Consider the following 18,275-nt stretch of genomic DNA (forward strand, 5'->3'; position numbering starts at 1 on the left):
ATCCTGATGTACCCTGCTAGATTATCATCAGTTATCTCATGACGGTCGGAAAAGGTGACACCAACAAACTAAATCAAATTCAAAGTAACAAAAACAAAGATATAACAGCACACGCTATAACCAGCATTCAACCATAGAGTGCTACTTAATTTGGATGGGTATCATGACAGGGTTTTTACTAGGATATCTGACTGGGCAGAATTTGAAAGAAGAGAGGGGAGAACATAGAGGAGGCTGACAGGGAAAGCGTCAGAGGGGGCTGTCACCTATCTTGCACTGAAAATTTTTAGAAATTCATGTGTGTATTGGGGCAGTCTGATGCAATCCGAGAGTTTGTTTGTTTTTTGTTTTTACGGAGAAAAACTGTTAGAAAACCCGAAGGGGAAGAACACGGGAGAGGGGTGTCCCCCTGTCGCATCGAAAATTTTTAGAAATTGATGTGTGCAATGATGCAATCTGAGAGGTATGTCAATTTATTACGCACAAAAAATTGAGTAGCCCCACTTCGTACTTTCCGCATTTCGAGCAATGCCCCCTTGAAGTTTTTAATATTATGAGTGATCCCCTCACATTCCTCCTACCCCCAGGCCGTAAATAATGACGGCTCCCTAGGTGCACCTAAGGGCGGTCAATATATCACACAATCATTACAATGGTTCCCCGCTCGCAACAAATGACGCACTGATGCATACCCTTACATGTAGACAAGATTCAAAGGTTTCAGAGGCCATGGCCTAATTCGAGACAGGGTCATTTGGAGTGAATGCAGTCATGGCGTCTACTGCGGACATATGCTACGGGAATTCAACTCGATGTACTGGTAGCTGCTGGAAAATCGACGTAGTCTATGGCGGAGTTCATACTGCCTTTTTACTGCTTTTCGCCGCTGTTCGTCTCACTTTGGGGTGTTGTACGCAGCTACGACACTACTCCTCGAAGACACTGATACCCTATCCGGGACACAAGAGAAAATGGATCTTTACCGGATTGTTGTTTCTGGTCTTGTTGTGCGCCGTCAGTGAAGGTATTCTGACAGACCTAACCAGAAACTCCCGGACACAACCTACACTATATGTGCCTCAGTCATGTGCTCTATTGTGCACTCTGATGGGCATAACTTACTATCACTACACGGAGTATTGGAATAAACCCAGTCTAATCTGGTTGTTAATCTTGTACTGGTCGTCTTCTTTCCTCATTGATGTGTTCAGACTTTCGACTTTAATGGAGCATACAGGATTTGACGTCAGTGTTTTAAGACTCGACGTAATTGTCATCAGTATTGTCATTTATGCATGTCTACTGATATCTGACATCAACCTCATAAGGACTAAGGTCAGTGTTGGGGCTGGTCAGTTCAAAAGGGAAGGGGTTGTAATACGCATCAGGAAGACTTTCACATACACAATTTTGAATAGGAATGTGAGAGAGGTTGTGTTCGGTTAAGATTCAGTGTCTTAAAATGTCAATGACACTCATCGGGGAACGTCGGACACACGGCAGTAATATGAATAGGAAGAGGTATTAAAAGGTCACACAACCAATTTTGATGCATCATCCTTGAAAGGTCTTTTCTATCTGAATCAAACATTCTACCGGTGCCGCCGAGTCTTCTACATTTTGCATCATAAAAACGCTTCCTGACGCAAAGATAAGAACTTCTAAAAGCAACGAGAACTTTCCGGCGATCACACTTCCTACCACCATGTTTTATTGTATTTTTCCTCTGAATTCAATAATAAAAAATCAGTTTGCATATATACCAAGGTATACAGATGTTGTATCACCCCTTTTTGTAACAATCAACCCTATTTGTAACAAAACGTAATTTAAAAAAAAATCTTTGCCGTATTTATTAAAATATTAATAAAATATGCATATTTGTATGTTGTTGTGGGCAATTTTATTTTTTTTTTCTTGTCAAATTTCATTTTTCCGAAACTGCTTTTGTTACAAATAGGGCTGATTGTTATAAATAGGGGTGACATGTCAACCCTATTTGTAACAAAACCTAATTTTCAAAAAAACTTGGAAATTGCCCCCAAACATATAAATATGTATATTTCATCAAGATTTCATCAAATACGACCAAGGTTTTTTGAAATTAGGTTTTGTTACAAATAGGGTTGTTTGTTACAAATAGGGTTGTCATGTCATCCCTATTTGTAACAATCAACCCAATTTGTAACAAAAGCAGTTTCGGAACAATGAGTTTTGACAAGGAAAAAAAAAGAAAATTGCCCCCAACATACAAATAAGCTTATGCATATTTTATTACACCAAATACGGCAAAGTTTTTTTGAAAATTAAGTTTTGTTACAAATAGGGTTGATTGTTACAAATAGGGATGATACAGATGTCCTCGTAGGATGCCAGCCAAAAGAAATGCGTTGTAGATGATAACTTGGTGAACGAAGTAATAATATATCTGGGTTTCATGCATCTCTGTCCCTCTCTGCCACTTTCAACTTGTTAACTTTTTCTTTTAGATTTTCCAGCTATGCTACAGCGAACAAGAGTATTATGAAGATTTGCAGAATGATAAAATGTTTTACCTGTACAACTACAACAATTTACTATCCAGGGCAATGTTTTCAACTTTAAACTGGCTGTTTGTTCTCGGCTACAAGCGACCACTAGAGGTATCTGACCTTGGGTGCTTACCTGAAGATTTTTCATGTAAAAACATATATAGAAGATTCGAAGACGTTTACAAGCCTGAGAAGGTAGATATTATATATCGACGATCTAACGTACCTGTCTTACAAAGATTGATATGAACAGCGTATCTTACTTTAGCTTCTCGGGGTCGAGGCCACAAGTTTTGTTATGGAATGATGAGGTCGTGATCCCCTTTGTCAGAAGTCACCCCATTCTTCTTTGACCGGAGCAGGGTCATCAATTAGGTGACATCCATCACGTTGGTAACTTCTTGGTAACTTCATAATCTTCATAGCTACACACAGATGAGTAACTGCCGATTTCACCGTAGATTTGAATCTTTATGCCAAAGAGGAGGAAGGGTACAGCTATTCGTGTTGATGTTTTGGTGATCTGCGAGACTATCAGAAGTGAATTGAACCGACAATATGGATGTGGGGACAAAATTCAACAAGTCGCAAGTCTCCCCAATCAGAGAGCAGAGTGTACACGTGGAGGGTGAGATGTCGGCCCATCAACACTTTTGGTTGTGAAGAGCACGTTCACTCACTTCAAAATACTCTTTGGTGGTTTTACGCTTCTTGTCTTAGTGTCATGCATTTTTGACGGATAACTTTCCCTGATTAATAATTATTGCAGGAAAGGACTGCCAAGGAAAACAAAACTCCATCCTTGTTGAGAGTGTACGTGAAGGCCTATGGAGTACCAATCTTTACGGGCGTTTTCATCAAAGCAATGGGGGAAACTTGTCTGTTTATACCACCTCTCGCTGTAGGTGGGATCGTGTCATATGCCACCAAGCTGTACTACAACGAAGAACAAGCTAAAGATAATGTAAGTGACATTCTTACCTTTTTGTTATAATTAATGTAGACTCGTACAAGCAGGAAAAACGTTTTACTCATGGAACGTCTTAATGTGGAGAGTTTTGATGGTGAAGGTTTTTGCTTGCGAGTCCACACTAAAAATCGATGGCTGGACACTAAATGTTCAGATGAAGGAAAGTCTTCTATTTTTAACTTTTACACATTTCTCAGAACAAGCATAATATTTTCAGACATATCATTAAAAATATTCAAATAAATCGAGGTAGTCATCGACGAAAACAACAATTAAAAAGTCTTGATTTGTGATTTTCCTTCTTGAAGGAGTGCTATGTGACGGTGCAGGAGTTTTTCAGCAACGGATTTGTGCTGTTACTGGTCACCTTTATCGCCATAGTAGTCAGAGGGATTTTAATACAGTATGGTGGTAACATCATGGACTGGACAACAATATACGCACGAACTGCCATACAGGTGAGTAGTTTAACGATGCATAAGAAATTGAACCGAGAATGAAGGGGAACTTCAACTCATGCGTAGAATATCTTTCCGACCAAGCATTGTTTATGTACAGAATTTTAATTAAATGCCAGACTGACTGTAATTTCGAAAACTTTTCATGAATTTTGAGATAAACCAAATCTTAACTTTGCAGAATAGCATGTGAAAGTGCACTTAAACCAACATAACCCGTGTTCTCTGTACCTTCCGCCATAAGCTTGTTGGTCTAACAAGTATTCAACTTGGTACATGACAATGTTTCTTTTACTTTCAGGCCTTTATCTACGATAAATCACTTCGGTTGTCGACATGGACTCTATCAAGTGGAGATATGGCTATCGGTCAAATAACCAATCACATGTCGGTAGACGCCTTAAGTATACACTGGTTCACCATAGGCCACACATGGATTTGGCCAATCCCCTACCAGGCAAGTGTGATATCTTTTAACACATAAAATTGTTGTATCTTTCAGATTTCACATACAAACATACAAACATAAACAACCTTCTCGTGAGGGCAGTCGAAAACTTTGTCACCATCCTACTTTTTTGTATACTAGAACATTTTTTGCGATAATTGGAAAACTATGAGAAATTCGAAGTTTTTGTAAACACTTTAAAGCCCCAGTAATGCTAACTTTTGATGAGAATTTCACCATTTTTATTTGAATATGAACCATAATTCCTTGTTCTTCTCCCCAAAGATTGTTGATATACACTGTATCCGGCTTGTCAACTCAGCCCCTATGGTTGTAAACTGCATTGTTACTGTTGAAAACTGACTTCTGGTCCGGACTAGAATTCAAATGTAAACATTAAAAATGCATTTTACTCATATAGACGCTAAGTTGACAAGCTAAATAGTTGGTGTTTCAACATTCTTTGGGGAGTAGAATAAGAAGTTGCAATTGATGTATAAAATAAAATAATGAAAAACCATTAAAAGTTAGCAGCACTGGGGCTTTAAATAATCAAAATTTGGCAAAACACTTTTTGAAGAATATTCATTATTATTACGCCATGTTAAAGTGTGGAGTTTCTTTTCTATCCTTCACGCTGTTACATCTTTCCAGTGACTTTTCTGAATCAGCATTCTCAGCATTGTTCCGATGGCTTAAAGACCAATGTTCAATGTAGACATGATATGTACTGCAGGATTCTTCCAAGAATGGTCTGGTGGTGTGCAAACGGCAATGCGACCATCCAGACCCTGTTCCATAAACAGGGATATTGTATATCTGTAACTTTATTGCCTTCAAGAAATAAATAATTGTCATTTGTGTTAATGTGTTAAAAATAATAATCATAACCGTGTGGTATAACATACTCAAATGGCATCATAGGAGGAAGCAATTCAGTTATCTTGTGGCGAGAACCCATTTCTACAGCACGTTTTATCTTTTGAATCGCAGATATCCTGCTGTTACTATACCTAAAAATGGGGATTTCAGCCATCATAGGAGCGCTACTGTTAATTTTCATTGTACCGTTGCAAATGAAAGTCACGAGTAATCTCACTCGAATTCAAGACACACTATTGGTAAGATTGTTTACGTTGTGCATTGCATCATTTAGATAACATTGGCGATTACAGTGTGTAATCAATGTTGGAACTATCAAAATGATCCTCAAGACATTTTTTTTCACTAAATTCATCTAATTCAAGAAGCGAGGTGGGAAGTTGTATGCAAATGAGAACAAGTGTAGCGAAGTGTAGCGAAGCTAAATTAACACTACACTTGAAAGCGTAATGTGTTAGGAGTGTTGGTTTATATTTTATAAAGCATTCTGTAAAATTTGTACATCGAGTTTCTTTGATGTATTGTCAAAATAAAGCCATGAATGGCGTACTTGATTGCTTGTCATGGAAGGATATGCCTGTGTAAAGCGGCCCTATTGTCACAAACGCCCGGTCACCCCCAGGCCTGGGTCACCCCGGTGACCGGAGGCTGTACGAGGAATCCCAAGTCACTTCAATGCGCGGCCACGCGATCGCGTATGAGTTGTGTTTGTTACATCGTGGGGCGACTCAGCCGTACATCGTACTGCAGCCAAGTCTCACCATTGTAGGGGAGCAGCTGATGATCACGTATTTTCGTCGACTGGTGAAGTCCTCTCTTCCACGTAAGTTATCTACCTCCATGGTATCAGTATGCTGCCGCTTTAGCTCTGCGTGGCACTGCTGGTGTGGCAGTGTGTGTAACTGCACAGTGGCTCGAGGTCACGTTTTGCCGTCCGACCCAAATACCTCGAGCGCGAGCTACTGTACTGCAGCTTGTCTGTAACACAGACGTTCTGTTGAGTGGGTAGTTTGTAAAAGTGTAGTTTATGCTACGTTCAGACGTTCTGTTCTGTAGCCTTTTCTTCAAATGGAGATAAGGCTACGGAGGAGAACGTCGGAACGTAGGGAAACTCCACTTTTACAAACTATCCACTCAACAGAACGTCTGTGGTCTGTAAGTGTAAGCCTCAACACGTACAGCATCATAGGGAAAAATTGTGAGACTCGAGCGAGAAAATGACGCTTTCTCGCAATTAGTGAGAATCTGTTCTTATTCTCACCGCTGAATCTTAAAATAATGTTTTTCTACCGTTATTCTTTCTTGTACCCTTATTGTAAATTGTCGAATCCTTGGTATTCTATGCCATCTTCTGCAATCATATATGTATTTCTTACCCAGAATTACTAAAAAATTGCCAGTGAATGAATCATCTTTTGTTATAATTCCTACGATAACATTCTCTGGAAAAATGTTATTGAAAAATTACAATTTTTCAGCAAGAGCGGAATCAAATACCCGGTTTGGGTATGGAGCCGAGCAGAGCTGTGATGGGTACAAAAATCAGGGAAGGTGATTGCAATTGTGAAATTTACTGATACTTCATAGACTGGAGATTACCATGATTCATTATGATAACTGTACTGCTGCGATTCCCCAGGGAAGGCAAAAATATCCCCCATGTTTAGAAAGATTCACAGACTGTTTTAAAAATTCTGAAAACATATTTATACTCACTATTCTTCTCTATTCCAACTTTAAATGAGTTGGAAAATTATGCTTGATTAAGATTAAGATTAGTCATGCATATTTATTACCTGATGTCATATGAAGTATTTATAGCTACTGAAACCCTGCAAGGTTCACAAGTCTGTAGGGAATGGCATTCACCCCACTATCTGAGCACCAGCCAACCACCTAGCCTGCCAGTCTGCGAAGTTCAATGCTTCAATATATTCATTTTTGATATTTACATGCCCACAGACTTGGCGAAAGTCTAAAGAGTGCAAAAATGTTGTCAGTTTTGTATTGGAAAAAAATTGTTCCTTGTTCCGTTGGCAGCCTTGTGTACATATGAATAGTGCATTTGCTGAAATTCCAAAATTTAATTTCTTGTACACAAATGGCCTTATCACACTTATTTTAACCCTTAATAAATGAAATTAATATTATAGAAAAAATGGGAGAAGCCCTGACCATTATCATTAATTTATGGCCAAGGGCAAGAGGAAAGTCCAAAATTAACAAGGCTTGGCGAGCATGCTTATTTTGGCTTTCAGTCTTGCCAAAGCCTATAGATAAATATTAATGGTCAGAGCAGAGTCTGTTATTTCCATGATATTATCAACCTGCTGCGAGGGCACATAAACCCATGTATTCAGGCAACAATATCTTCATGGTTATAATGCTGTATCACATTTAGTTACATACGTATATATGCAGGACATTTTCAAACAATTTTACCATTATCGACCAGCATCGAAAGGATTTTAACAAAAGTCAAAATAGAAGTGTGCACATGTATATTTTACATCTATCATTAAGTGTCTACTTGGATGTTAAAAACGTTGAAGGGCTTCACTTGCCCGGGTAACCATTAAAACCGGTCAGTACATTATGTTCACCGACCCGCTAACTCCCCGGATGTTCCTTTTCAAATCAATTCACTGATTTGCACCCACATCAAGGCATGTAATAAGCATTGATGCACAGTCATGCCCACCCTAAAAATTTGGCAAATCTGGAGATTTTTTAAAAAGTGTATAATTTGGCCCACAACACTTCATTTTGTTTTTGTGATTGATTATGATCGTTGTACAATTGACTATTTACATTTTTGCTGAAAAGTTTCAATGTTAGCATTATTATTCATATTCACGGACATAAAAGCAAACCATGATTACTGTGTATTTGTGGCATGGTAATACATAATGAATGAGTGTATGATTTTACTAATCTTTTGACACATATCCATGATTATAAAGTTGAGTATCCATTGTACAGACAGTGAGAAATAGGACTATCTCAAGATTCTAATTGTATTCATTGACATTTGTCTACAGCTGTTAGTATACCTCATGTAACCTGGTCGTAAAGCCTCAGAGGTATATGTATGTGGAACGTAGAAGGAACAAGAATCAAAAGATTGACAACTGATCTTTTACAAATCCTTCATCAGGTAAGATTTGTTTTAAATTTTTAGTCATTTTTTATTTTAATTTCCTGCACATCTTGTTCATTATCAGTTAAGCTTTTCGCATGCTCGGTTATATTTGGCGGAGTTGTAGTTCTTTTTTCAACATCAACTCCCTTGACGCTCTGTACATAACTTATATAATACATGTAAGTATTTTAGAATATGTGTGTGTACTGTAGTCTCCTTGGCAAAAAAATCAACAGGAAAAATTGAGCAAGTGCAAATGAAATTCATGAAGTTCCTTTGTTTCAAACATAGCATCCTAACAGCTGAAATAATTATGAAGAATTCTGCAAGCGTTTTAACCTTTAGCCTCTTTATCATCGAAGATTGTTTTTATATACTATATTTTTATATGAATATTTTAATAATATGTATGATTGTCCCCAATCATGTTTCATGTTAATTTTGATGTTCCTCAGTAAACTACAAATACTAGAACTCGCACTGTTTTTTAGACTCACAGTATAAAACTCAATGGTTTTAGGTACTTGCAGGCTCTTCAAAGATGTATGGCTACTTTGATGTGTGCATTTCCAACCCTGCCATTGACAACACTTTATCTTGTCAAAGTTTCAGATGCCTGGTCAGAATGTCATGCCTAAATTTGTACATATTTTTAATAGTTTCACATAGTTTGTTGCAGTGTGCTCCCCAGCGGACAAAAGCGTGGCGGTGCCGCCACGCTTACGGCCACACCCGCCACGCTTTAATCAAGGCCGCCACGCTTACCACTTGGCCCGCCACTCTGTGATCACGGCCCCGTTCTTTGTAAAAGCTTTTCATATTTTATGGAGCCTGTTCCAGGTCTTCCCTTGAAATAAATGTATAAATGAATTTATTGCTACTTGCTTGAATGCACGTCTTGACCTACATTATAGTTTTCTTTAAAAAGGTGCACAATCATCAGTGATTACAATGGGTTTGGTGCAAGTTATACCAGTGATGAAAGGTTTAATTAAAATTACAGAAGTCATAAACAATCAAGTTTTCTTATCTTAATGAATATAAAAAGCCATGTTTTAGAATGAACTGATGTGTAAAGTAATGTCAGCAATGTGCAGGAGATAATATTTACATTACATCCTTGTTAATGTTTTCTTTTCACCCAGTCAGATTCGAGATCCCTTACTGAGGCAGTGCGTCCCATTGTCATTGGATACTGGTCTGACAACCTGGTGAAAAACAACATGGTGACAATACCATCCTCCATTGCAAAGCAAATACACAGTGTGTGGCTATGCAAACAGCCAACACTGAACAGAGATGGTGGTGTTGTCATCAATGCAGTGCAAAAACCCATGGAATTGAGGGAGTTTTTCATCAATATATTTACTTTCCTAAGGCAGTGGGTCCTTGCTGTGGCACAGGTTTGTACTTACATATATCCTGTTCAGTGTTTCCACTGGCTAAATTTACCACTAAGCCATTCTGGCTAATTGAGACCAACATTGACTAGCTAGAACTATAGCCATCCAAATTACATATAATTTCATCTGTGATTTTGGCCAACTGACAGCTGTATACTCAGGTCCTATCAGTTGCTACAGTAACAATATGACATTAAACTGGTCCCATAATCATTTCCATTCAAAGTAATACATTACCAGGTCCATGGGACATTTGTGATTTTCAAATTTAAGTAGGACCATCCTGAACCACAGATAGTTAGTGGCAATGAAATAAACAACTATTTTTTATGGAACAAACTGCTTTCTTTATAAGATTCACAACAAATTTTATTCCCGTGTGCTTCACACTTATGTGACTTGCACTTTTGTAAATGTATCAAGACGTATCATAAGTATTGCATTATTTACAGGGTAACTTCAAGATGTTTCCTTTCTACCCTTTCCCTTCTGCCTCAGTCATCAAGTGCTTTCAGTTCTCCAATCACAGAGTCTAATTTTTAAACCAACTGTTCACTTTGAGAAGGTGTACTGCAGATAATCACATTTTGTACACTAGGTGTAAACAGTCGCCTCTTTCTATTGGTAGTCCAAACAATGAATGCTTTAATTTCAAAATCAAACTGGGTGTATAGGAATAAATTGCGAGACTGGAGAGAGAAAGTGACGCTTTCCCGCAATTTGTGAGAATCTCTTGTCAATTCTCACAGCTACCAGTGAGAATTCAAAAGTTCTCACCGATGAGTAGTGAGAAATGTACTCTTTGGTGAGATAATAGATTCTCACCAGTTAGAATGGAAATTCTCACTAAGCACTGAGAGAATGGTAATTTTTAAGGTGAGAATGAACCAGACTCACCATTCATTGGTGAGAATCAGACTTGTTGTTCACTGGTGTGAAACAATCTGGTTAATTCTCGCAAGTGAACAATGAGTCTGGTTGATTCTCACCAGTGAATGATTAGTCTGGTTGATTCTCACTGTAAAAATTACCATTCTCACAGTGCTTAGAGAGAATTTCCATTCCCATCGGTGAGAATCTATTATCTCATCAAGAAGTGCATTTCTCAGTGCTCAATGGTGAGAATTAAACTATTCTCACCGATAGCAGTGAGAATGGCAATTAAGAGATTCTCACCAATTGTGAGAAAGCGTCACTCTCGTTCCAGTCTCACAATTTTTTTCCTATAATGGCCACTTGATGTCTTACAGAAAAAAAAACTGATTCTTCTCTTATTCAAACACTAGCCATGGAAATTCAGCAAACTATTCCTGGTACACTTTCATTTTTTGTAACTATTCTACCCTGCAACTCTGCGGACAACCTGTGCAATTATCGTTTTTGCTTACTTGTAATCGAACACGACTTAGCATGTCGCAGTGTGCTGCTTGTTGTTCAGCATGGTAAACATTCAACTGGACAATATCCTGGGCAATATCTTCATGCAAATATTATGACCTATGCCTATCCACAATACAGTGTTACTCAGTACTGGTACACATCATGACAGAAGGTGACCGCTGCCTATCCACAAATACATGTACACGGTATGGAAGATGACCCAGGCCTACATGCACACGATATGGAATATGTCCCAGGCCTATCCTCAATCCAAATGCATTCACATGGTATGGAAGATGGCACAGACATATCCAAAATACACATAATATATGCAACGGAAGATGACCTAGGCCAATCCACAATACGCATACATGCACACAGTATGTACATGTAAGATGACTCAGGCCTATGTAGAATACATAATGGGAGATGACCAATGTCTATCATCAATACAAACAGTCTGTACCTGTATTGTATTCAGGATAGGCCTGTATCATCTTCAATAATGTGTATCTGTATTTGTATTCATGATAGGCCTGGGTCATCTTCAACAATTAATGTTTACCTGTATTTTATTGTATTGTATTCAGGATAGGCCTGGGTCATCTTCAACAATGTTTACCTGTATTGTATTGTATTGTATTGTATTGTATTGTATTGTATTCAGGAAAGGCCTGGGTCATCTTCAATAAAAACACTGTACCTGTATTTGTAATTGTATTCAGGATAGGCCTGGGTCATCTTCAATAATGTGTACCTGTATTTGTATTCTGGATTGCCCAGGATCATCTCCATAGCGTGTACATGTATTTGTTGATGGTTGACCGGGGTCACCTGCGATGCTGAGTAATTGTATTGTGGATAGACCTGGGTCATCTTATTTAGAATGTTTACATGTGTGTAATGCTTATCATCATTAGGGTTAAGGACATTATGAGTGTTTGAAATTCATTAACATCCCATCATCAAATGTATTTTAATCATTCAGGTTATCATTGTCATTTAAAGAGTTAGTAATCATGAGTCTATCTGTTTACAATTCAGGATCAGCAGTGAATGCTGCAATGTCAAGGATGAAAATACCATTGCCTTGACAAAGAGCAGTAAAGAACAAAGTGGAGGGCTTTGAATAGGACTTTGCCATGACATTTACAATGAAAGATGAATGGAAATGATCAAACAACAGGTAAGTTTTTCCTTTTCAGTCCTTACTCCCAAGTATATATACACAAGTGGTTGTTGCAAAGATGTGCTGGAACTGGTATCTTGTAACTTGCACAAAGTGTTTTATATTAGTTGTCTTTATATAGCTAGCATGTTTACGATTACAAGAATACTAATTAGAAACACAGGTTCACTGATACATTTCTGTATTTTAATTGTCTTTATATAGCTAGCATGTTTACGATTACAAGAATACTAATTAGAAACACAGGTTCACTGATACATTTCTGTATTTTAATTGACATTGCCAGCAGCAACTATGTAGGTGCATCAGCTTAACACTAATCCATCCAGATACTATACACAGCATACATGTTACAGCAATTCTCATTCTTAAACTGCGCAGGACATTGGTTGAGCAAGAAGAAAACGATGTGGTTGAGATGTCTACGTTAGAGAAATATGCATATAGCGGAGAGAAAAATAAATTTATTTTTTTACACAAAGAATTCTTTGATATTTAACACACAAATAAACTAACTTTTTGTGAAGAGAAATTATATGTTTTATGTTCCATGATTGGTCCATGATTGTCTTCCATGAGTTTATTATTATTACTATGTTAGGGAACAGGTGTGTATATCCATGCAGAAGAGGAAGCAAGATAAATCCAAAACCGACTTTAAGGCAGCATTTTTACCACGCAAAGAAAGGAACCAGCTACCAGGGACAGTTTTCTCAAGATGAAGACAGTGGGATTGCACCTCCATTTGGTAGAGGATTTCCTATTAGTCAGTATGGTGGACAGACGTGAACCCTTACACTGCTCAGCACACAGATTGTATGTACATGTATGTTAGGATCAAAAACTCCTAAACCACTACACCTACCACAGACAACAGTGGGCAACTTAACAGATATAACCCGCAATACTAAGCATCATCATATTACAGCTTGTACACAGAACTGTTTAAGGTAGTCCAGCTCAAGAGAGGAAAAATTCAACTTTCAGAGCACTGAGAAAACACAATTATTATTTCATGCCTCCCCTCAGTATCATGGTGATCTCTGTAGTATAATAACAAACCTGTAGGTAATTGTCACTTGTGATGATTGTTTATATCACTTTTTCTGCTCCAGAGGTGTACATGTCAATCAGGACCCAGATTTACATATACTGGTCAATAACATTGCAATGTGCACATGTATGATATATATAGGTACTTTGTTTCCCAGTAAGCTTTCAGAAGAAGAACAAGAAACTAGAGTTGATATTAAAAAAATTGTGAAAAATTCATCAAAAGATACAGCTACACTGCAGCCCAAATTTCATGGGAGCTGTCATTATTTACAGCCTGGGGGGGGGGGGGGATGTTGGAGGAATTTTGTCGGAAACTCTAAATTTCAAGTACCCCCCCCCCCCAAACCATGATGAATTTGAGTAACCCCCTCTCTCTTACATGGAAATTTTGACTGACCCCCCCCCCCTCACTTTTGAAAACTTAAATTTCAATACATGTATTTCTATAATTTACATAAATACAGCAATAGTAAAGACCATTCAAATCCTAGTGTACCCTGCTAGATAATCATTGGTTATCTCATGACGGTTGAAAAAGGTGAAACCAACAAAATGAAATTCAAAGTCACAACAAACATAGATGTCAAAGGTCACACTAAAACCAGTATACAACTACATACAGTATTGTTTAATATGGATGGGTATCATAACAGGGTCCTCACTGGGATATCTGATAGGGTAGACTTTGAAAGTACTGATTGAAGAACATGCGGAAGGCTGATGGGGAAAGTGTCCGACGGGCTTGCTCCTCTCCCTTGCATGGAAAAATTTGAGAAATTGTAGTGTGCATTGGTGCAGTTTGGCGTAATCTCAGGGGTGTTTTCAATGTGTAATTTTACTGAGTAAAAATTTGTAGAAATTGATGTGTGAAGTGGTGCAATCTGAGAGGTACGTGTTGCAATACATTTTGCACATGTTCAATACATTGCACCAAAATTGAGTAACCGCCTTCTTTCTCTCAACATTTTGAGTAACCCCCCCCCCTTATAGCTTTCAATATTTTGAGTGACCCCCTTCACATTCCTCTGACACCCCCCCCCCCCCCCCAGGCTGTAAACAATGATGGCTTCCAAGGAGATATATCTTCAAGCTTGTGCGATATGGATTTCAGGCAATGTCAACTTGTGGACAGGGTACAGAGATTTATGTTGCAGATTATTGCAAATTGGACTAACTCGTGAATACAGTACATGAAGTCCCATTCCATTATCAAGAGCAAAAGCTCAAAACTACATCTGAAACTTGCTTTGGAGATCAAAACTATTGCTTGCAATAAGTAAAAATTCATGTTATCAGAAATCACAAGCACACCTTTAGCAGTCTGACAAGCTTATGAAAAATAGATATTTACAAGTATATATGTTATCAGTACTTGGTTACTTGTATTCCAAGGAATATAACTTTAAAAAGAACAGACATGGAATCAAATGGTTAAATTCTATTTTAGCTCTGCAGTTAGTGTGAATGAGCTTATTTTTAGCTACTATAGTCTATAGAAGCTATTGGGATGGTATCCGTCCGGCGTCTGTCTGTATGTATGTATGTATGTATGTATGTATGTATGTATGTAATGTATATGTATGTATGTCTAATTGTGAGGCGTCCGTCCTCTCAAATATCTTGAGAAACGCCATACTTACTGATTTGATATTTGTTGTGTAGATGATTTATATGATTTTGAGAAACCAATTTTTTCAATTTTTTGATATTGTTGAAAATATCCAAATTAGTGCCAAAAAAGGCGTTTTTGGTAAAAAATCTTCTTCTTCATAACCGCTGGTCAGACAGCTTTATTATTTGGTATACAGGTCCCTAGGGATAACCCAACTTAGATTTGTTCAAATTGTGATGATATGTGCAAATCTGTATTTTTAAGGAATTTTTTTGTCATTTTTGGTCAAAACTTTATTTCATCAAAACCGCTCATCTGACAGCTTTGATATTTGGTATACAGGTTCCTACAGATAAACTTAATATGATATATTGAATATATGACGAAATCTGCAATTTTGTTTTTTGGTGCTATTTTTGCCATTTTTGGTCAAAAAATGTGTTTCTCAAAAACTACTTGTCTGATGCCTTTGATATTAGGTATACAGGTTCCTAGGGGTTGTCTTAGTGTGATATATTGAAATTTGATGAAATCTTCAATTTTCGTATTTTTTGGTCAATTTTTGCCATTTTTGGTCAAAATATTTGTGTTTCAAAAGTTACTCATCTGATAGCTTTGATATTTGGCAGACATGTTCTTAGGGATGATCTTAATGTGACATTGTTAATTTTTACAGCTGTCCTGAAATGAGCTAGCAAAGATTTCCACCCTCTTCATCAATAAGTGTCAGAAATAGTCTCTACACTCTACATAACACAGTTGAGCTCTATCCGCTGCCATTCACTTGCTTACAAATGAGAACTTTTAATGCTACCAATATGTCACAAACCATTAAAGAGAGTTTCCATGTTGTTTAGAAATGAATGTATTCATGACATCAATTGTCAATTGGAAAAAGCCCTCCACTACAGTTTCTTCCTCAGTGACTTTGCTGTGCTTCACTCACTCAGTGACCCCCCCCCCCCCCCCCCCCCCCTATTTTAACCATCATAGATCACCCATTTAACCATCATAGATCACAGTGTCCCACCTTTCCAAATCCTTGGAAAAACACTCACTGAAACCGACAGGTACTATACCAACAAATTTGTCACACATAGTTTATTCTCTGGACTCCACAGCAGGGCTCTGTCAGTCACTAGGTCACTTTACAACCAACTTTACAACATAACAACCAATACTTTGAATAGGTCTAGTGGACCCCAGTTCAGTTGGTTAAAAGCAACATATTTGAGAATAGAAAACTTTGTGAACCTGTTTTATGCAGCTATAGGTATGATGCATCATTTTCCTCAGAATATTTCAGATTATGTACAATGGTCAGTCTTAGGCTTTATGTTCCCATTGGTATGCCTGTAAAAATATGCAGCCAAGTATTAAAGCTGTGTATTGTGAAATTCTCTTGTTACACAGTAAAGACTTTTATCACAATACTGCATGCTGATTTACATGGGATAATGATCTCATCCCCAATTGGCAGGATTGACATTGTATCAGCTGTACACTGATGTACATGTATACTTGAAACTTCCTCACGTATGTAGATTTAATTGATTCCTCCAGTAGTTCAAATTACATTGCATTTGTAACCTTTGTAATTAAGGAAAATATATGTTAGTTTTTTCCAAGCCTGCATATGTAAGAACACTTGGTTGATTGTGTATCACTCTTTTACAATGTAATACAGATATTTTAATGGTAAATAAAACCTCCTAACAAGCTTTTATACAGCATAACATGTATTTCTGTCTCTGTCATATCGTAGGATGATCTACCGGGTATGTGTTTCTCTAGTGTTTTTTAAAATGTATTTGATGTATATTCAAATAGATGTAAGCCATCTTGAATATCACATTCATACACTGTGCCAAATGGCAAGTTGATCAATCTTGAATCCCACCAATTTCAATGTGTCAGAGATATTATGCATATTTTATCATAGAAAGCATTAATGTTTTCAAGAAAAATTTAAGTAAACGTTTACGTGTCATGAAAATGTATATTCTCCAAAAAAAATATCAGTTATCTTTCTATGTACAGTAAAACTATATTTTCTATATGATATTTTTTCAAAGAAATATCACATATTAGAGGTCTTGTTGCATTGTGTACACACATTTAGTCCCCCACGGAGGTAAGTTCAGTGAGGGACTTATGGTTGCATGAGTCTGTGCATTTGTGCATGCAGGTATCTCAGACATGCCTGAGCCAATTCTTTTCATACTTGGTACAAGGACATAAAACTATGAAATACTATGCAAAACCATTGTTTTTGGCGTGGCGTGAATAATTAGTACTAAATTGCATGATTAGTGAATTTTGAAAAAGCTAGGTTTCTAGAAAGATGGTGATGAAATTTAGTACTGGTGTTGGTCACACAACTCTGATAACAGACAAAGATTTACATCAGTATTTTGTCAATTTATTGCAAATTTGCATATTTAATGAATATTTATGATAAGTGTAATGTAAGGAATCCTGCATCAAATTTGACTAATGTGGTACAGATGTTGATCTCCCAGGACCACCATAGTGTGCAATGGCATTTAGCAGTGTTAAGTCAATTAATTGCTAATTTGCATATTTGATGAATTTTCATAATTAAGATGTGTATAGAAATTCTGCAAAGTTTACAAAATCTAGTCCTGTAATAGTGTGCAAAGACATTTATCAGTATCATGATAATAAGGTCTAATTTGCATATTTAATGAAATTTACTTATAAGCGTAATACGTTAAGAAATACTGCATCAAATTTGATAACACGTCATAGCACAGTTCCTAAAAAATGATGTACAGATGTAGACCTTTCAGTGTGGAATTTCACTTGTTGAATTTTTCAATGGAAACAGGCAAATTTATTGCAATTTCTCTAAGATTTTCAGAAAGCCATGGTTTTCAGGAAACAGAAACATTTTTACCTCACATTTGGTATATGTACAAAATCAGTGAGAGGAGCATCTTATAAGATGAATCAGTTCATTTGCATATCTGTGTATGTATGTATGTATGTATGTATGTCTGTATGTGTGTTTGTGTGCGTGCGTGTGTGTGTGCGTGTGTGTGTGTATGTATGTCAATTAAGATTAGAAACTCCTAAACCGCAGCACCTACCATCTTAGCATTTCAAGTACAGGTGCACCCAGGGTGTAGTTGAGAATATGTTCAAATGTCGGTGCCAAAAATATGCAAATTAGGGAATAAA

The 18,275-nt window shown here is 37.3% G+C and overlaps 3 protein-coding genes across 4 annotated transcripts in view; all 3 read left to right on the forward strand.

The window, feature by feature from the left end:
* Positions 1-729: 729 nt before the first annotated feature.
* The window catches only part of LOC139135746 (ATP-binding cassette sub-family C member 9-like), a 76,452-nt gene continuing 58,906 nt past the window's right edge, over positions 730-18,275 (forward strand). The window contains exon 1 of the mRNA XM_070703413.1: positions 730-1,335. Coding sequence (XP_070559514.1) covers positions 772-1,335 — 564 coding nt within the window. The 5' untranslated portion in view covers positions 730-771. The remainder of the gene's footprint in view (positions 1,336-18,275) is intronic.
* LOC139135747 (ATP-binding cassette sub-family C member 8-like) overlaps positions 5,216-18,275 on the forward strand; it is a 41,914-nt gene continuing 28,854 nt past the window's right edge. The window contains exon 1 of the mRNA XM_070703414.1: positions 5,216-5,528. Coding sequence (XP_070559515.1) covers positions 5,427-5,528 — 102 coding nt within the window. The 5' untranslated portion in view covers positions 5,216-5,426. The remainder of the gene's footprint in view (positions 5,529-18,275) is intronic.
* Positions 5,957-13,075, forward strand: LOC139135750 (uncharacterized). Of its 2 annotated transcripts, XM_070703417.1 has the most exons (5): positions 5,957-6,112; positions 8,331-8,446; positions 9,577-9,834; positions 12,259-12,400; positions 13,005-13,075. In XM_070703417.1, exons 2-4 carry the CDS (start codon positions 8,381-8,383, stop codon positions 12,268-12,270), a joined length of 336 nt encoding a protein of 111 aa, XP_070559518.1. In that variant the 5' UTR covers positions 5,957-6,112; positions 8,331-8,380; the 3' UTR covers positions 12,271-12,400; positions 13,005-13,075. The 2 variants fall into 2 exon arrangements, with proteins under 2 accessions (XP_070559518.1, XP_070559517.1); XM_070703416.1 differs by lacking the exons at positions 12,259-12,400; positions 13,005-13,075 and adding an exon at positions 10,333-10,610.

This window comes from Ptychodera flava, chromosome 6 (assembly GCF_041260155.1).
Source record: "Ptychodera flava strain L36383 chromosome 6, AS_Pfla_20210202, whole genome shotgun sequence".
Taxonomy (NCBI): Eukaryota; Metazoa; Hemichordata; class Enteropneusta; family Ptychoderidae; genus Ptychodera; species Ptychodera flava.

Excerpts from the sequence above, each read along its gene's own strand:
- LOC139135750 (XM_070703416.1), top strand. The coding sequence starts at position 8,381 with ATGTGGAACGTAGAAGGAACAAGAATCAAAAGATTGACAACTGATCTT. Across the intron at positions 8,447-9,576 it reads TTTTACAAATCCTTCATCAG|TCAGATTCGAGATCCCTTAC; the intron begins GTAAGATTTGTT and ends CTTTTCACCCAG. Across the intron at positions 9,835-10,332 it reads GGGTCCTTGCTGTGGCACAG|TCATCAAGTGCTTTCAGTTC; the intron begins GTTTGTACTTAC and ends CTTCTGCCTCAG.